The sequence below is a fragment of the Mytilus californianus genome, unplaced genomic scaffold (genome assembly GCF_021869535.1).
Source record: "Mytilus californianus isolate M0D057914Y unplaced genomic scaffold, xbMytCali1.0.p SCAF_4, whole genome shotgun sequence".
Classification (NCBI taxonomy): Eukaryota; Metazoa; Mollusca; class Bivalvia; order Mytilida; family Mytilidae; genus Mytilus; species Mytilus californianus.
Window position 1 is genome coordinate 26,444,369 of NW_026262690.1, and position 21,619 is coordinate 26,465,987.

A 21,619-nucleotide genomic window follows, 5' to 3' on the forward strand; every position below is an offset into this window, starting at 1 on the left:
CCTTAACTTAGTGCACAGTATTTTTAAAGAAGTTGAATCATTTTGACAGACATATTTCTTTTTTCTTATTTGTCCCACCTTTTGAAAATACTGCAGATTTTGAAATAGAATTCACGATCCGATACCAGATCTTTCACGATCCAATTTCAATGCTTGACCACCGTTAGTTATTCTTTCATGATCATTTTTCTCGATATAACGAATGACACCCGTGGACTATTATTATGATGAAAATCTTTGATTTTGAAAACAGATAAATGGTGTTTTCAGAGTTTAAACATAATATGTTTGTGTTTGATTAGAAAAAAGTGTAAAAGACAAAATTGTACATGACACACTAACTGAGATGCACTTTATTTTCATTTTTTCCGCATTTTGCTGATAAATGGACTTAGCTTCTTTTAACCTTTACATTAAGAATATAGTATTAAGGTTACATTTATCTAAACATTAATAACTTTACCAGGCCTTCAAGAAATTTTACGAAACTTGGACAAAAGCTTTTTTATGACCAAAAAAGCAAAAATGTTTTAAATATTTTTTCCCCCGTATTTTACGGATTAAATGACTTACTTTTTTTCCACAAAATTATTTCCCGTAAATTGCTGTATTTAGTGTTGCAGAATATTCATGTTCATTCTGCCTTGGTCAAGATAATTCATTTTCAAAACTTACCAGGCCAGAATATTCATTTTCAAAGTCTCCTTTATGTTAAAATATGAAAAGTTATGATAAATTAAAATGAGGTCAAGGTCAGATAAAACCTACCAGATAGAAAGGTACGTCTTGCAATTATTCCATAAACCCAACACGTTCGCTATGCCCGTGTCTGTAGTGACGCTTTGGATTTCAATGAACGTAATCTTTTGTTACTGGTAAATCATAATTTTAGTCCAGGACTTTGTTACCACAAATTGCTTAAAACGTTTACTAAATTCTTTCATAGATACAGAATATTTTGTTTTGGAAGTTTTGCCGTACCTGTAGAAAACTTATTACAAACGGAAGAGCACATTTTAACTTTTACAGTGATGTTGTTTACCCGAGCCCGTAAATATAGAAACGATCCGTGTAAACTTATCGATCCTTTAAAAAAATTTATTCTAAACGGTTTCCAACACTGTAATCAGATCTTTGAATATTGTTTTAACGGTATACATATTGATTTTGTTACCAATAAATTAAAACCCAACTTAACATTTTTGTTATACACATGTATATTCGTGGTCCTACAATATGTTGATACCTATATTTTGGTATTGCACAAGGTCATGTTTTTCTTACATGATTTTGTTATTAGTTGTTTTTGGCTTTGAACAAGCTGTCAGTAATAGAACTGTTAGTAATCTCAGATCTGCACTTTGTATCGATTTGATGAGTTCAGCCCTTTTCAACTTATCTTTATTGCTTTTTCTTATGCTGTACTGTTACATCATTGTCCCAGGTGAAGGGAGATTTTGGCGCTAGCAAACATGTATAACCCTGCCACATTATGTATGTGCCTGTCCCAAGTCAGGTAATTCAGTGGTTGTCTGTATATCATATTTACTTTTCGTTTATTGTAATGTACATAAATCAGGCCTTTAGTTTTCTCTTTTGAATTGTTTCACATTTGTCGTTTTGAGACTTTTTATAGCTTACTATGTAGTATGGGTTTTGCTCATTGTTGAAGGCCTTACAGTGATCATTTGTTGTAAGCTTCTACATCATTTGGTTACTGGTGGAGATTTGTCGCAATGGTAGTCAACAATGAACTGTGAACCATGAATATGATTGATTGATTGTTGTTTGCTATATGTCCAGTGGTATATATTTATTACATTTTCTGTACAAGACCAAATTAACAATTAATGCAATAGGTAAGTCATTTAAAGTAGGGATTTTTGGACTGCCCTGTAAACTGAGTATGTTGGATAGCAACAGACCACCTATGGACCCCTAAGAGTTGTTGCAATTGTTCTTTAACGTACAAAGAGGTTGACACCAAAAGTTTAGGCTGTCATGATTCTACAACAATTCAGCTCCACATCTGAAGTCTAGACTAGTACAATTTTCATGAAATGTCTAAGTCCGAGGACTTATCAAGCCAGAAGTTGGTCAAGCAGAACAGAACACAAATTCAATCTTTAAGTCATCACTATACACGTATGAACCAAAAAATCAATTCAGATCTGACAACTGACAATCTGTGTAATGATAGAATAATAGAATGACCAATACTGTTATCACCAAGAATATGTATATAAACTACTTTATAAATCCTTGGTAACAATATATGCCATGGTCACTTAATTGCAGGGGCATAAAAACTATAGTTAATTGTGCAGTCACTGACAAACTGAGGTCAAGGAAATTGGACATATTCAAAACAATAAGTTATCTACATTTAAGATATGGATTATCCAGCTGTTCTACCTTCTTAAATTTGTAGCTTTGTATTCAGACAGATATCTAACAAACAAGCAAAAAAATGTTTGTGGTCCCTTTCAATAAACATTGTACTGAAAAAGGTTGGGACAATTTCTTCTGTATTTGCTTTGATCCACTTGTAAATAATCAAAGGGACATAAACCAAACAAACTAGTGATATCAGATGATAATCTGTTTGAAATGGTTCACAAGATTATGTAAGAGATATTCTTTGGTTATTAAAACAGAAAAGGCATTGCAGAACCAGCGATGACGTAATTTCCTCTTTGGCATAAAAAAATAGTACCCCATATGTAACATTTTTATATACATTTATTCCTTAACCAAGAAGTTTTACAAAATGTTTACAACAAAGGTACAAAATGATCTTACTAAAAACAGCACCTCCTAACAAAACTTAAATCATAGAATTAGAATTTTCACATACAACATAAGAAGGCACAGAATAGAGTCATTTGTTTCATAAGATTTCTATCCATCACACTCTTCCTTAAACAAACCAATGCTATTAGTCAGCAATTTATTGTAAAATTATTATTGATTATAGAGCAGCAATAAATTCAAATTATCATATAGATTAGAATTGGTAGAGAAAAAGGTGAAAAATTTTGTCATACAAAAAGCAAACTAATTTAAGCAAAAAAGTGTTCTTGTAAGAATAGGAATTCATTAGGGAGCTACCATTTAATTTTTATGGGTGGGCTAGGATGAAAAATTTTGTCCTGCATTTTTTTTGTAGTTGTAATCTCTGTCATGCCTTTTTATTTTTCACTCTATTCGGTCCAGCCTTTTTTTTTTTAGTTTATCCTGACTTTTTTTACATAAATTGTCATCCTGCCTTTTTTTTACTCAAAACTCCTGTCCCGCCTTTTTTCCAAATTTCATCCTAGCCCCCCCATAAAAATCAAATGGTAGCTCCCTTACAACAAAACATTGACACTAATGAGTCTAGATTGTGTAGACAAAATTCAACACTAGTATAAAGCACCTGTTGGAAATATCATTTTAAAACCATTATAAATTAGGGAGTTTTATTTTTACATGTTTCAAGAATGTTGTGCACCTCCATATTAATGAATGAATTTGATTCATAAATTTGTACAGCATATAGAATTATTTGTTTCCAATGTTTATTTAAAACCAATAATGGCATTGATATTTAATGGGCTGTATCAATGGTTCTATTTATAAATTGACCTTTTTTTACAAATGCACATGCTTAAAATGTTTATTTTACATAATCTTGAAGAAAAAAAAAAGAAAAAAATGTACTACAATTGTAGACTTATTTGACATTATCTGTGATTTTGTCAGGAATAACTTTTGCACTAAATTCATTTACAGGATACATTGTTTTTTTCATTGCCATTTACAGAATTACAGTTTGAATTGGTTATAAACTGGTTTCAAATAATAATAACTGTTAGTACAGGAAACATTGATTCATTGTGTTAGGATAATCACAGAAGCTATAAATTAAGCTGCTTGAAATCTTCTCTTTTTAACACTGAAAAACAGATATAATTAATCATGGCAACATCTTATTCTCAAAATATAAATTTACATTTTCTTACATAACATGAAATGATTTATATATTATTTTCTTCCGATATGACTAGTCAAAGCTGATTTTCTTCATAACATTATTCCAACTTCTGAACATCATAATTTAAAACTTTATTTTTTCATATAGCACTTGAGACACCAACAATTAATGAAAATTTATAACAAAATGAGTCATTCCTTTTTGGATGCAGCAGCTATTCTGCCCTGTAGAGTTCTAACTTCAGGTTCAAATAGTTTAAATAATAAAGTGCCATCTTCATCAAAATAGTTGTTGACTGGCCTCTCTATTTCTTCTGATCTGCTTAGACCTGTTTTTCCATTGGTAAAGGTCATTTTCAGTTTATACAGGTGAGTGTACCTTTAAAATACAATTGCAGAATAATATAATAACAAATTCTTTTTGTTTTATATAGAATATTCTTGTATGCTACATTCTAAACTGACATTTTCAATGAAATTTACAATATTTTTTTTATTGCTTGAAGCTCACAAATACCTATAGAATAGTGACCAAAATTATTCTAAACCAATTTACGTTAAAATAAACTGCTTCGCCAATCGCAGCTGGATACGACTGCAGAGGTCCAACCCTGAACAGTTGGGGCAAAAATGGACACAATATTCAAGCTTGATACAGGTCTGAATTTGGATTGTAATTAAATATTTGACACATTTTAGGTTTCTGACACACAATAAAGGTAGTCAAAGAACTTGAAATAGGTTATATGATATGAATTTATATTCAAATGAAGATTTCTTGCTGTTGTGCAATACACTGTGCTGTTGCTCAATACTTAGTAAATCTGTTTTCAGACTATATACAAAGAATTAGCAAAATAAATTGTGACCCCCAATTTCTTAAATCTTGAGGAAAAAAAATTGACAATCCCCCCAAAATTTTTTTTTTACACCCCCCTTTCCTAAAAAAAATATATTTTTGAAGAAATTTTCTTTTTGTAAAATGTGGTACAATTTAAGAGACTTCCATACACTTAAACACAAGTTATTGTCTGAAAACTAGAAAAATGCTTGTTTTAGACCCTCTTTGGCCCCTAATTTCTGAACGGTTTGGGCAATTACCCCCGAAATGAATCCAAACCTTCTACATGTGGTATTGAACCTTGTAGTATAATTTCTGATCAATCAAAATACTTATACACAAGTTATTGTCCTGAAACTAGAAAAATGCTTGTTTTGGGCCCCTTTTTGGCCCCTTATTCCTTAATGGTTTGGACCATCACCCCCAAAAACAATCCCAATCTTCCTTTTGTGGTATTGAACCTTTTGATTAAATTTCATAGAAATCCATACAATTTAACTAAAGTTATTGTCCGGAAACCAAATGTCTTCGGACGACGACGACAAGGTGATAGCAATATACGATGGTTTTACGACCCCCAAATTTTTTGCGGTTGTATAAAAATATACTAGTGAGATTATTTTAAACTTTAGTTGATTTCTGAGTCTTGAGTACGAAAATCGTACTGGAAAACTTTGACTTTAAGGCCAGTTCTTACTTTTTGAGGGTTGAGGCTAACTCCCATTTATCATCTGGTTCTAATCCTGCTTTGTCTTTATCTGATGCTACCAAGAAAATATTCTGTTCCATATATGTGGTATATAATGTCAAAACTCCCATGAGCATGAAATATCTGGTTAAGAGTTAAAGTCATTTATTTTGGTGTTAAGATAAACAGCTACTTCAATCAATCCTTACATTGACATATTTCACTTAAATGGGTGAAAGCAAACAAATAACCCAGTACTTTAAGAAAAATAGCACTAGAGGAACAAAGGAGCCTGAATTGCTCAGATGTTATCCCATGTAAAATTTTACATTGAAGGACATCATGGACATAGGGATAATAAACCTGATATAAATTCTTACAGGGTCGAAATTTTATTGCAAACTATGCAAATTTTCTCAGTCAGTGAACCATGAGACAGAGAAACAAAAGGTATATAATCAATATGTGACGCAATGCCGATAAGAGGGGTTACGGAGGACCTAAAAGCTAAAATAGGCGTGAAAATTTTGAAATAGCCAATTTTGAATAATGGAATGGACTGCTGCAACCCTTCATCCCCTAATTACACCGAAGTTTAACAAAATCATCCTGATAGTGAAGACTACTATGAACAAAATCTATTGTGAGCTATTGCTCACTACTTATGCTCCCACTCAATGCTTTTGACTAAACCTGACAAAAATTTCATACGTGTGCATGACATTTGTAAGATATGACAAACAGGAATTAGAACATAGAAGGAACTGGAAACTTGTGACAAGCCTGAAGGTATTACATTAACAGATTTGGCTTGGTACCATATATATCAAGAAGCTATGATGGACAGATATAAAACAGTATACCATTTCCCTTAGAGTGGAGGTATATAAAAGCTATTTAAATATAAGGATACGATAGAACGCAAATAATGAGAATTGGTCGAGATTCTGGAAATGGCCTGATGTAGTCCCATACAAGGGCAAAGAGAGAAAATCCTACAGCTACAGTACAAATCAGTAAACGCAGGTCCATCAATCTGTGTTCTTCTTTAAAACCAAAATTCTCTGTCATCACCTGCAAATATTAACAAAAAACATTTAAGCTAACAAGTTCCTGTTTTTTTCAAATGATTACCAAGAAACGGTCTTACAAAAAAATGTTAAATATACCAAGAAATGGTTACTTGCAAACTGTATAAAAGGCATGTAAAAGCATGCAAATACCATGATATTTTCATCATTGTTAAAAAAAGTATTATGAGTATATTACTATTCATACTATAGCTGTTGAACTAGTTTTTTTTAATAATATGGAATTTAAGATATTTTGTACCTGTACACCACCATCAAACTAACACAGGTCAAAGAAATTCAATAAATAATGTTGAGGTAAGAGTTTATTATCTCTTGAGATGATTAATACATTTGTAAGCCAAAATTTGTTCAGAAATGTTGCTTAATGATGTACTTTTTATTGTCCAATTTCTAAGAAATAGAATAAAATTCAGTCATTGTTGGGCGTGTCAAAGTAAGGTGTGTTTGCCCATTCATGATCATAAGCTAAAATAGGTCATACCATATCTATCAAACCTAAGTTTAAAATGCCCCCTGAAAAACTGTCATGTTATACTTCATCCAATTTTTTCACAAAAAAAAAAACACCAAAACTTATAAGATTTAAAATATCCAATTTTGATAAAAATGTAATTGTTTTTGCCTTACTTGAATTACAATGATTTATACATACTAAAGTTTCATTTATTTCATTGCTTGAAGAGAAATTCCATTTTAGTGGATACTTGATTTCGTGTGACAAATCTAATACAAGTTCATAGGAAAATTCTTTAGCCCCAAAATCAATGAAAAATGTGTATCCCACTTACAATAATCCCCAGTATTCAAAACTTATATTCAGTTTAACAGTTGATTTTAGTAAGTCTGCACACCTTTTTTGCTTATTTAAGTTTCTATCTATTAAAATTTTAAGGTATAAGGCAAAAAGGCATAAAATTGGTAAAAATCGTCATCAAAGAGCAACAACTCTTATAAGAGTCTACTGACGATTTCGACCATGTGAGACTTATTTGTAGAACTTGTCTTGCTGATAATTTTTGCAATTTAAAGTTTCTCTCTATCTATTATAGTTTCAAGATAATAGGCAAAAATGACAACAAAAAAAGAGGTAAAATTTGTCATTTAAGGGCAATAACTCCAATAAGGAGTTGTCAGACGATTTCCTCCATATTGTCTTAATTGTAGATCATTTTTGCTTATTTAAGTTTCTATCTTTCTATTATAATTTTTAAGATAAAGGCAAAAACACAAAAAATTGGTAAAAATCGTCATGAAAGGGCAATAACTCTATAGGGAGTTGACTGATGATTTCGACCATTGGAATTTTTTGTATAACTTGTCTTGCTGATCATTTTTGTAATTTAAAGTTTCCCTTCCGTCTATTATACTTTTCAAGATAATAGACAACTAGAGGCTCTAAAGAGCCTCTGTCGATCACCTTGGTCTATGTGCATAATCAACAAAGGGCAATCTCCAACATTGTAGATGAGAAAAGAATTCATGACAAAAATCTCTGTTTTGTTGATCTTGTTATGCTGATCATTTAGTCTGTTTAGTTTCTCTCTATCTTTTTTAGTTTTTGCTCAAAACACAAAAGAGGGTAAAAAAAAATCCTCATTTAAGGGCAATCACTACTGTAAAGAGTGACAATTTACTAACCATATCAGCAAAATTTGACTTGTTAGTAGATCTTGCCTTGCTGATCATTTTTGTGATTTAAAGTGTCTATTTATCTATTATAGTTTTTAAGATATAAGGCAAAAAGGCAAAAAATTGGTAAAAATCGTCATCAAAGGGCAATAAATCTAATAAGGAGTCGACTGACGATTTCAACCATGTAAGACTTATTTTTAGACTTGTTTTGCTGATCATTTTTGCAATCTAAAGTTTCTCCCTTTGGGCCAGGTGAGCTAAAAAGGATAAAATTTTATTTGAAACTAGAGTAATGTTGTCATTTTTAACATATTTTAAATGTTTTTATGTAGTGAGGTTTATATTAAATCCTACCTTTTTAGCTGCATCATCCAATGCATTTTTCAAAGCAGAACAGTCCCATTTATCTATTTTCACAGGCTTATCATCTGCTTTCCACTGAAAATATATAAACATATGATGAATACAAGCTTCTTATATAATACTTAAGATGAGTCGTTTTTTTTTTAATTTAAGGTATGTTGTTTGTTAGCAAAGATGAGGTTTGTCTCAAAATTGCATACTTGCAGTTGGCAAGGAAAGGTAATGGTTGTTTGTCTCTGGATTACATGCTTGATTCCACTTTAATCTTGGAGAACATGATTTATCAATTAGTAGTAATTGGCTTTGAACTAGCTTTCAGTAACTGTGAGCACTCTTTATATCAGTGCTTTGTGTCTTTTGTTTTTGTGCCTCATACCGATCTTTTGAATTCTGCCAATTGCAACTGATTTTTACTGTTTGTTCTTATGTTGTGGTGTTAAACCACTGTCCCAGGTTAGGGGAGGGTCGAGCGCTCACAAACATGTTTAACCATGCCACATTATGTATGTGCCTGTCACAAGTCAGGAGCCTGTATCAGTGGGTGCCGTTGGTTCATGTCTATCATATTTGATTTTTGTAAATTGTTTTATTAAAAATTAGGCAATTAGAATTCTAGTTTGAATTGTTTCACAGTTTCATGTCAAGGCCTTTTATGGCCAACAATATGGTAAGAGTTTTCCTCATTGTTGAAGGTCGTACGGTGGCCTATAATTGCTTACATCTACTTCATTTGAACTCTGGTGGATAGTTGTCTCATTGGCAATTATACCACATCTCCTTATTTTTATATTGAGGTGGGTAGGGGAAGAAAGATGTCTGTCTTTTATTTTCATGTTGCAGTTGGTTGGGCAAAGAAGTTGCCTGTTTCTTGATTCCTTACATGCAGTTTGCAGGGCAAGGAAGGTTTCTATCACACATTTCTATCATTACAGTTGTTAGTGGAAAGAAGAGGCTTTTCTAACTATGTCATGCTTGCAGTTGTTAAAGGAAGTGGTTGTTTGTCTCTTGATTGCATGATTAAAATTACTACAAAGAACAAGTTTGACTCTCTATTCAATGTTTGCAGTTGACATGGTAAAGAATATGTCTGTCTTTTGATTCCATGCCTGCATTTGCAAAATTGTTTTGATTCTAAATTCCATATGGCCATTTTTGAATGTTCTTTGGTTATTCTTAAATACAAAGGTGCTTAGGGGGATGACTTCAAGACAGAAAATGTCCAGTTTCTTATAGCTAGGCTAATAGTGACAAATCTCAATTAGTTCTGCATTTTTGTACCAAAGCATCTACTGTTTACATTATAGAAACAAAGTCTGTGGTCTCTTCAAGATTTTCAAGAAAGGTGAACATGACACACAAAAATTTGTAAGGGTTCCGCGGAACCCAGTGTCTCGCCTACTTTTGCTGTTAATCGCAGGCTCAACAAAAATGAGGAAAAAAATCAATAAAAATATTCCTTTAGATACTATCTTTTGATTGTATGAAGCTTCTGTCAAAGTTTGGTATAAATCCAGGATAGTTTATGAATCTAATAAATGTTTTAAAAACTTTACAGCTGATTTCATTGTGTGTGTAGGCAAAGGTAAATATCTTTGGTTAGCTTGCTTGTTAGCTGAACCGTGAAGTCATTATTAGGTTAGGTATACTACCCTCCTTTGGAAATAGCCTAGTCCAACAAGACAGATAGATTGGTTATCTGTCGGACTAGTCTACTCTTATAGGAGGGTAGTTTACCTAACCTAATAATGACTTCATGGTTCAGCTAGCAAGCAAGCTAACCAAAGATATTACCTTTGCCTACACACTCAATGAAATCGGCTGTAACTGCAGACTGTATTTAATGTTAACTGTTAAGTCCATTTATAAGTAAAATACAGATAAACAGGTACAAAATTTTAACAAAATTTCCTTCTAGATACTAGCTTTTGATCATAAACAAGCTTCTGCCAAGTTTGGTACAAATCCAGGATAGTTTAAGAAAGTTATTAAAATTTCAAAAACTTTAACCACAGAGTGAATGTATTGTTTCCTGGCGGAAAAACTAAGTCCATTTATAAGTAAAATACGGAAAAAATGTAATTTTTTTTTTTTAACAAATTTACTTCTGGATACAATCTTATGATCATAAACAAGCTTCTGTCCAAGTTTGGTACAAATCCAGGATAGTTTAAGAAAGTTATCAAAATTTTAAAAACTTTAACCACAGAGTGAATGTAATGTTTCCCGGCAGAAAAACTAAGTCCATTTACAAGTAAAATATGGAAAAACAGGAATTTTATTTTAACAAAATTTACTTCTGGATACTATCTAATGATCATAAAAAAGCTTCTATCCAAGTTTGGTAGAAATCCAGGATAGTTTAAGAAAGTTATTAAAATTTCAAAAACTTTAACCACAGAGTGAATATTTGTGGACGCCGTAGGATAGCTATGTCTCGCTTTTTCGACTAAAGTCAAAGGCTCGACAAAAAAATCCCAAATTAACAACTAAAAATATAGTCTCTATAGATCAATGACACATATTTACCTAATAAGAAAGTTATATACAAATCTACATAGAATAATTTGAAGCATCAGAACAAATAAACCATCACCATGCCATAGGTCAGTAAAAGGTTATAAATATCATTATCAACAACTAAAATAAGGATTGGTTTGACAAATTTCGATGGACAAACAGAAGATGCGGACTTTCTGACTCTTTGATTTCCCTGTTGGTTGATAGATTTTAATATGATTCCTAAACTTAAATACTGGTAAAAACAAACTAAATGATGGTCCTTAGAGCCATCACAGATGGACCCTGCTTGAGTAATTATGGAACTTGTGATGCAAATTTAAAAAAAAAATCAAGGTTATTCAATTTAAACCTAGCTTATACCAATTGAAATCAGAAATTTTCTGATGCACAACTTTTTCATCCTTTAACTCCCAAGATCTTTTAAATTAGAGAACTGAAATCATTTTTGTAGGGGTGACTAAGTTTAAGTTTTTGACCATGATGTACAGTTTACTTCCTTATACACCACAAACATTCTAGTAGTGGTTTATAATCATGCCAAGATTTTTACCCAACTTGCTAGAGAGTGGAAACAAATTGTGACGGACAGAGGCACAGATAGATCGACAAGCTGATTACTACCTGGTATTTCCCTTGTCGATTAATCGGCAAGGCCCTAATTAAGGAAAATTTATGTGAATCGCTCACCTGTAATTTTTTGCTTAAATCTTTCATCAATAATTATTTTTGCTTTCAATATATATTAATCAGTGGCTTCAAAATGCCATTTAAATGTTCTTAGTATCTCATATTATCTTCAAAAGCAAAAAAAAACACCCCTATGTTCCATTTTAGCCATAGTGGCTATGTTTCTTGACGTACAAGGAAATAAAATACAAAATTTATACTAGATACTCTGAAACTCATTCAGCCCAAATTTGGCTGAAATTGATTCAGCAGTTTCAAAGGAGAAGATTTTTTAAAGTAAGCAAACTAGATGAACAAATTGTGAAAAATTGTCTTTAAAGGATTTATTTGTAGCCATGACAGCCATGTTTTTGACGAAACAGAAAATAAAACACAAACTTTATTCTAGATAACCTAAGAATCATTGGTTTAATTTGGTTCAGTAGTTTCAGAGGAGAAGATTTTTTAAAGTTAGAAAACATGATAAACAAATTTAGTAAAATTGTCCTTAAAGGGCAATAACTCCTTAAAGGGTCAATTGATAATTTTGGTCATATAAACTTATTTGTAGATCTTACTTTGCTGAACATTTTTGCAGTTTACAGTTTATCTTTATTTATAATAATATTCAAGATAATAACCAAAAACTGCAAAATGTCCTTAAAATTACCAATTTAGTGGCAGCAACCCAACAATGGGTTGTTAGATTCATCTGAAAATTTCAGGGCTGATAGAACTTGACCTAATGAACATTTTTACCCCATTGTCAGATTTGCTCTAAATGCTTTAGTTTTTAAGATATATAAAGCCAAAAACTGTTCTATTTTTAGCCATGGCGACCATGTTTTTTGACGAAACAGAAAATAAAACACAAAATTTATTCTAGATACCCTAAGGATCATTCAGCTTAAGTTTGGTTGGAATTGGTTCCGTAGTTTCAGAGGAGAAGATGTTTGAAATAGTTTACAACGGGAGGACAGCGATGGATGCCAAGTGATGGCAAAAGCTCACATTTCCTTTGGAAAGGTGAGCTTAAAAGGATCTTGTATTAAACTCCTATAAGAAGCAATTGATGGCTTAAGTCATATACATATTTTTGTAGACCTTTTTTTATGTTCATAGTTTTCAAAATATTAGGTAATATACTAAGGTTGACAAAAAATATTAAATAAATATTTTTGTAGACCTTTTTTTTATGTTCATAGTTTTCAAAATATTAGGTAATATACTAAGGTTGACAAAAAAATTTAAATAAATGACAATAACTCTTAAAAGTAGTCAATTGATGGTTGCAGTGATATTGACATTTTTTCTGTAGATCTTGTATTGCTGAATACTGTTTTTTTTTCTTTATTAAAGTTTCTATCTTTCTTTTATTTGCAGAATGTAATAGACAGAATGCTTAAATTGGTTAAATATTGTCCCTTAAGGAATCAAATGATGGCTAGGCTTTGGTCATGTCTAGGACATATTTTTGACTGATTTACAAGGCACCAAATTATGTTGTCTTGTTGTTTTAAAAATCCTATAAAATTTAGCTTGTATAAAATCACCTATTGTCTAATTTATGTATCCCTGTTCTAAATTGACATTACATGGTCCATGCACATGATAAACATTGGTACACCTAACCCTGTTCACTAAACCATCATGCAAAAAAGTTTAACAGAGATCAATCAAGCATTGGTCCATAGTCATAATGTATTAAAATGGCCATCTGTAGTTAATGACTTTCAGCACTTGTTTGTACTCTCTGGTCAAAATGTATGTTTATTTACACCTTAGTTGGGTTGGAAAACTCAATTTACAAATTTTGCCCCTTAATTTTCTGAAATAAAATATTAGAGTGTAAATAATATATTGTACGAAATATTTCCAGCATGCATGAAAACCTTAAATATATAAAAAATTGATAGAATATTATCAAAAATTTTGACACTTGAATAATTTGGAATGTTTGTGAGTGAGATTAAAAACATCATGTCTTGTACCTGTGATAGCAAACAGTTGACATTTTTAGGTTTAAAAGTCAACTTGCTATATTTAACAAATTTCTTTTCGATTTTTATTTATATGGTGCTCTACAGATTGATCTCTGAATCTAAAAACTAACCTGTTCTGATTCTGTCTACAATTACAAAAGTTCAAATGTATAAATAACAATCCTACAAAGCCATAATATCAAGCCTTTACTATATAGTTAACTGCTTTGTCTGTATTGATATAAGACAACAACTAACAAAGATCAGGACTAAGAACAGGCACATGAACATTTACTTTTTACTTTAAAAAAAAAACATTTTGTTATTTCAATGATCAGGATGTGAATTTGAAGGGTTGAGATCTGCCAAAAAACTATTTCATCCTAAATGGACTTAATAAAACCTAAACAAAAAAAAAATAATTTACTGTCAGAGGAATGAAAATCTATGCTTGACATTTGTAACAAAAAGAAGAGGTTGGTATGTTGTTTCCATGCTTGCAGTTGGTATGTTATCTCGATTCCAATCATTCAATGCATAAAGTCAGTAGGGGAAGATAACTGCCATAAATGAAAACAAAGGATATAAATATATGGTGTATCAATCCATGTTAGTACAAGTGATGATATATACTACATATTATTACAAAAGTCAACATTACATAACACTAAATTGCAATTTTGTAGTCATAAATTAAGTATACATGTGTAAAGGTATGTTTACTTCTGGTCGATGAAGTAGATGATTTGATGACAGGAAACATTCAGATTCCCTAGGTTTTGATCTAAATTATTTTCTTTTTTCAAAATTAACTGGCTTCATATATAATAGGAAACAAAGTATATAAATAATCTCTTCAAGAAATTCAAGAAAAGTGTACCTGACACAAATAAGAACCCAAATTAACAACAAAATACTTTCTCTTATCAATTAATATATTATACATGTTAAAAGGAAGTCATCTATAAAAAAAAAACAATCTTTAGGCGTTAGAGTAAATATTTACATAAATAATTTTCAAGCATCAGAACTAATCATTGCTAATACACCATTCCTCATATAATGCATGCCATATGTAATTTTCAAGAGTTGGCTGCAGGCTTCACTTTTTTATTTTTATAACCAATCAAACATTATGGTTTAAAACATGTAAATGTGAATCAAAAATGTTATTCTGCACTTATAAAGCCTCTGTGGTCTAGTGCTCACATGTACTGTGGGAAGTAGTTGGTTTTTTCCTCAGCCAGGTAAAACCAAAGACTAAAAAATTGGTATTTAGTGCTTCCATACTAAGCATGTAGCATTTATATTTTTGTAGGAGTAAGACCAAAGATTGGTTGGCCTAGAATCATTATTATGTGTCCAGGTAGGATGACATGTCTTCCTCCAGACTATTTATATATAATTACCCAGTGAACTAGAATGGCTCAGTTTGTTGGTTTAGCACAAAGCAGGGTTCATATACATATTTTACATTTTGATATATATATAATATCAATAATTTTCTCATAGACCCCTTCTGACATTGTCTGGGAAAATATGTTGGGAAATGTTTTCATGGTATGCAGCATTTCATTCAAGAAATACTGTGACAGAACATGTTTTCTAAAAGTCAAATAACATTATGATGTGGATGTGTAATCACGCTTTACCATGTTTATAATTCATAAATACCTAACTGCTTAACTGTGATCAAAATGGATATTATTTTCTCTGAACCAGTATACATTTTTGTTTAGGGGCAAGCTAAAGCCCGCCTCCAGGTGTGGGATTTTCTCGCTGTGTTGTAGACCCATTGGTGGCCTTGAGCTGTTTTCTGCTCTTTGGTAGAGTTTTTGTCTCTTTGACACATTCCCCTTTTCCATTCTCAATTTAACACAATACATTTTGATGCAGGTGCCAACAAATTTGATAATTCCACAATTTATGACTTTAATCACGCATGCACATTATAGATAAATAAATCCATGCATGGACGATTTTTTTCAAATAGAATATAAAAATTATATAACAGTACATATTTCAGTTTCTTCAAGAAAAAAAAACTTGTAAAAATTTCCTTTGTAAATATATATTATCAGCGTACAAATGTACCATGCCCTTTTACCCGACAAGCATGTTCTATGAAGTAAAATAAAAGGATTTTGGAAGTTTACAGCTGTTATCCAAATGCTAGCAAGTTAAAAGTTTGGTTTGCTTGCTTGCTTTGTCTGTATTAATGTTTGCTCAAGCATTGTAATTAAGATTGACATCTGCAAACAATATAAGTAGGCAGAGATAAACCTGTATATAGGTAAATTTGATTATTTGATAATGTCCAATCTTGAGCAAACTTTAATACAAACAAAGCAAGCAAGCCAACAAACCTTTAACTTGCTAGCATTAGGATAACAGCTTTAAATGGATATATTTACTCCAGAAATGATGACAGAAATTTATATCTCAGTTAATCAACTACTTGAACATTTTAAAATCAGAAGATGGTACATGATTTTTTTATTTATATTAAAAAAAAAACAGGACATTAACAGTTTATTAATTTTTAACAATAAATGAAAGCACAATTGGTTTGGAAACATTACAAACGACATTCAGCTTATTTTTTATGAATAGTTTCCAAGTGTGAAAGACACATAATGTAATTATGCAAATTAAATCTGATTCACAAGGCACCAAATTATGTTGTCTTGCTGTTTAATCCAATAAAATTTTAGCCTGTACACAATAACCTATAGTCCAATTAAAGGCAATCTGAATTGACTCGACATGGTCCATGCACATGATAAACAATGGTAGACTAATAACTGTTCAATAGCCCTCATGCAAAAAAGAAAAGAGAGATCAATCCTTTGTCCATAGTTAAGTGTATTAAAATATTTGTTGTGTATTGAAAACTAAATTAAGAGGGTAAATAATAGTTATTATAAAATATTTCCAGCATGCATGAAAACCTTTAAGAATTGATAGAATTTCATTTAATTTCTTTGAAATGGAAAATAATTCAGGGAGAATACTGCTTTGAAATAGTTAACTCATTTTTATGTGTATTAAATAATACAGTCTACTTTTTAAAACAAAATTCAATTCCATTCTTTTCAATATGGCGCTCTACAGATTGATCTCTGAAACTAAAAACTAACCTGTTCCGATTCTTTCTACAATTACAAAAGTTCAAATGTATAAATAACAATCCTTTAAAGCCACATTATCAAACCTTTATTTTATTATTATTAAAGTTGATTTTTTTTCATATGAATAAAATGAGATAAGGGGTATGCATTGATGACTGAGACAGCAACCCAATGAGTATTGACATAAAGTCAAAAGACATTCTTGGTCAATATTCTGTCTTCAACACAAGACAGTTGTCCATGGATACAAATATGTCAATCACTTAATTTGCCCCAGGTCTGAAAAAGTAGTAACTAAATTAAACAAAGACTGATAACTCTTTTAATTTTTTTTATCCGCACTAATTTTCAAATTTGTCCAAGACATTGCTAATATAAACCTATGATATAAGTTTCATAAAAATCTGGCAAGAATTGTACAAATGAGAGCAATAACGATGAAATTTTCCATAAAATTAATGTTTCCAAGGGACATAACTCTTTTAAAAATAATTGATCGGCAATGATTTTTGAACTCGTCCAAGACATAGCTAATATAAACCTATGATATAAGTTTCATAAAAATCTGGCAAGAATTGTACAAATGTGAGTGATAACGATGCAATTTTCAATATAATTAATGTTTGCAAGGGGCATAACTCTTGTAAAAAGAATTGATCCGCACTGATTTTTGAACTCGTCCAAGACATTGCTAATATAAACCTATGATATACCGGTAAGTTTCATATAATTCTAGCAAGAATTGTACCCGTGAGAGTGCTAACGATGCAATTTTCCATAAAATTAATGTGTCCAAGGGGCATAACTCTTTTAAAAATAACTGATCAGCACTGATTTTCGAACTAGTCCAAGACATTGCTGATATAATTTCATAAAAATCTGACAAGAACTGTACAAGTGAGAGCGCTAACAAGACCAGACGGACGGATGCCCAGTATTTCCAAGTCCCCCGCAAAAAGACTAAGTCCCAAGTCAGGAGCCTGTAGTTCAGTGGTTGTCATTGGTTCATGTCTGTCATATTTGTTTTTCGTAAATTGTTTTGTTATAAATTAGGCCGTTAATTTTTCTTAATTGAATTGTTTCATATTTTTCATGTAGTGGCCTTTTATAGCCGACCATACGGTATGGGTTTTTCTCATTGTTGAAGGCCGTACAGTTGCCTATAATTGCTTACATCAACTTCATTTGAAATTTGGTGAATAGTTGTCTGATTGGCAATCATACCACATTTCCTTATTTTTATATAGCATACATGTAGTATGCATATTCAAGATCAACAATTAACACAGTGTGACATTAAGATACATAAGACAACAACTAATGAAGATCCTAACAGGCATATGAGCGTTGTTCTTTCAAATACAAACTTTTGATATTTAACTCCTCAGGATTAAAATGAGGATTGCTAGGGTGGCATTAGGCCACACCAAGTTTATGTCTTTGCCCTGCATGATTCCGGATGTTAGTTTTACAGGAATTGTTTTGCAAATTTCAAAAGGTCGAGGCTAAACACACTATACATGTACTTTGTATACAGACTACTGACATGACTGATACAATAAGCAGAAATGATGAGACATTCTTAAAGTTGAGGTCCAATGTTCAGTGTCAAAAGGGAAGGGGGAAATGGAGTTATTGTTGTCACTTCAACACACTTATAAAACACTTACATCAAGATGTCATTAAATGTAATTGAATATCCTGCAATTTTTATGTTTTCCCTTATGATGGCTTATCAAATATAAAGGTAAACAAGAAATGATTGTAACAGGATGCTGTTACGAAGTCTCCCAAACGAAGCTCCCATAATTCGTAATTCCCAGGGTCGCCTGACATTGGGCAAAGTCCAGTGAAAATTGGTTTGGTCCAGTAAAGTTATATGCATTAGTGATGCCTGGGGACTAACCCTGTATATCATTCAAATCATCTTGGCATGACAAACCAGAATATATATGGTTTAGGGGTGGGGATCTCAACCATTTACAAGATATTAGAACTTTCTCAAATGGCAGGGGGTCTGGATGACCCCTGGGGACTAACACTGTATATCATTCAAACCATCTTAGCATGACAAACCAGAATATATATGGTTTAGGGGTGGGGATCTTGACCACTTACAAGATATTAGAACTTTCTTAAATGGCATGGGGTGAGGGTGACCCCTGGGGACTAACCCTGTATTACATTTGATGTGCTTTATCATGACAAACCAGAATATATATGGTTTAGGGGTGGGGATCTCGACCATTTACAAGATATTAGAACTTTCTCAAATGGCAGGGGGTCGGGATGACCCCTGGGGACTAACCCTGTATATCATTCAAACCATCTTAGCATGACAAACCAAAATATATATGGTTTAGGGGTGGGGATCTCGACCATTTACAAGATATTAGAACTTTCTCAAATGGCAGGGGGTGGGGATGACCCCTGGGGACTAACCCTGTATTTCATTAAATGGGCTTTATCATTTAGAACATTTTCAATTAAAAAGATTGTGTCTATCACAAACGGTTTTCAATTTATACTCATTTGAAAATTTTTAAAAATAAAATCCCATAGGGTTCTATAGTAAAACCCTATTTTCTTTTTGCCCCTCAAAGTACCCCTTTATAAACCCCATTGCACAAACAAAACCCTGATTGCACCACTAGACATGTTAGTCTAACATATTGTGAAACCCTAAGTTAATCTGACAAGCGGTTTTGGAGAACAGGTGCGGACAAGTTCAAATTTAAAAGCGGCGGAAGAAGAAGAAGAATAATAATAATAATAACTGAGCAAAAACAATAAGTCTTCCCAAACTTCGTTTGGAAGACTTAAAAAAGGCCTTAAATGACGATGTGTGTCCAATTTAAGCGTTTTCTCCTGAAAAACATAATCGACTAGATACATCCAATCAAGCTAACACTCTTAAGGGTTAATCTAATACTTAAATTTAAGTGACATGTGAAAAAAGGCCAAACAAGGATACCTTTAAATCTTAGTAATGCGGAGTATAATGTATTATTGTAAATTTTAATGTCAGCACAGTCATCTACTAAAAAAATATTTGTGTCCCATCAGATTCATTGCAATAAAATTAAAAATGTTTCGCGCACTGCCCCTCTTTTTTCATTTGACATGTTTGAAAAATACTTGACCAAATATTTTTTTGGTTTGGCCTTATGGCTCTAATTATATAAGGTATTCTTAGTAATGGCAAAAACTCATTAATTACAGGAAAATAGGTTAAAACACATTTGTCAATGCATCAAATACATTACAGGTCTGTAAAAATTTAACTTAAATGGAACCTCACGATTCATATGACATAAGCTGAACAGTAAAAACAATCATGCGAACTCCCCCTGTTAAAAATAACTCTCAGGGACTGACCAGGTAGAACCTGTCTTATATAATAAAACATTTAGTGACAATAGCTGAAACACAGAAAAATAGGGATCTATGCCCAAAGCCCTGGTGAATGACAGTCCTATCATTTTATCAAAAATGTTGCAACAGTCCCAAATTAGGACCTTTCAGTAGACTTCTCAACATTGGATGATTCAGTGAGGACATACATCCAGCTTTTAAATCAGAAAAAATATATAAATATTGCAATGAATTGTACAAAAAATATTTGCTTTGCAACCCTTGGTGTGGCTGCAGAACTGTAGCTCTTAGGTCTTTATGAAATTTTTTGACAATTTGCAGACCAAATTGGCAAAAAATATTTTTTGGACCAGAGCAACCCCTGTATTTGTCCGCCATTACTGGACATCCCAGAAGTTCCTGTAAAACTTTGACATCACAAGTGAATGTCTGACGCCACAAAGGAAAAGTGATTGTTGTATGAAGACAATAGTTTAAGTGTCGCAGATCCCCAAATAGCAATAAGGTATAATTGTTGAGGGTCTTAATGGGGGTACCTTCATGACAAATAACGGTAAAAAATCTTGCCAAATGACGTTAACCGTAATTTGAGGTGCATGCCAATAATATGTACACTTTCTTTAGGACGTTAAAAAAATCGACTGATTTAGAGGAATCATTATAAATTCTTTCCAAAAATAACAGTAACTGATAATTTATGGAGAAGAATCATGATAAAATTTTAACCAATTTGATGCTAACGGTAGCGGAAAATTACCGTTTGAGGGGGGACGCCTGATGGTAAAGGGCATTCCTACCCTCATTGTTGTGGTGCACCAAAACACCCATGCGGGCCATGGCCATGGGGATTTTTTTTAAAAGTTGGCAGGTATGTTTCATTGATCCCTAGATCAGCCCCTGACTGGAACTACATTTGCATTTCTTAACAGGTTAAATGAGTTTTTAAGGATTATCATCACTTCAACAGTTCTATTGGCTGTTGGACAACTTGTTCATAACTTTGCAAAGCCAGAGGCAATATTTTTCCGCATATGGAAAGTGATTTTCCAAATTTCTACGCAATACCACTGTTCTAGCATGCTTGCAATCTGATAAACAGATATTGAAAATGTTTTGTTTGCTGTTTAGATTACTAAAGTACTCATCGTAGCTTAAGTAAAATTACTTTGTCCATCAAGCCGGTCTTTTTCGAAGCCATCTCTCAAAGAAATGAAACAGGAAGTACACGTAGAATAATCGAAAACCAAATGGCGTACACTTTAATTATTAAATAATATACTAATAACTCTATCCTGTTTGCCCTTTTTATAATAATAATTATTTTTCTTTATTAATCAACTTAACATACAGAG

General features: G+C 32.1%; 1 protein-coding gene across 3 annotated transcripts; it reads right to left on the reverse strand.

The window, feature by feature from the left end:
* Positions 1-2,724: 2,724 nt before the first annotated feature.
* LOC127737813 (signal peptidase complex subunit 2-like) lies at positions 2,725-21,493 on the reverse strand. Of its 3 annotated transcripts, none has more exons than XM_052248748.1 (6): positions 21,433-21,477; positions 13,893-13,907; positions 8,585-8,668; positions 6,418-6,578; positions 5,514-5,648; positions 2,725-4,354 (listed from the first exon to the last, which is right to left on the reverse strand). In XM_052248748.1, the coding sequence occupies exons 1-6, from the start codon at positions 21,463-21,465 to the stop codon at positions 4,168-4,170; spliced, it is 615 nt and encodes a 204-aa protein (XP_052104708.1). In that variant the 5' UTR covers positions 21,466-21,477; the 3' UTR covers positions 2,725-4,167. The 3 variants fall into 3 exon arrangements, with proteins under 3 accessions (XP_052104708.1, XP_052104709.1, XP_052104710.1); XM_052248749.1 differs by lacking the exon at positions 13,893-13,907 and adding an exon at positions 16,902-16,916; XM_052248750.1 differs by lacking the exon at positions 13,893-13,907 and having other exon boundaries at positions 21,433-21,493.
* Between the last annotated feature and the right edge of the window lie 126 nt (positions 21,494-21,619).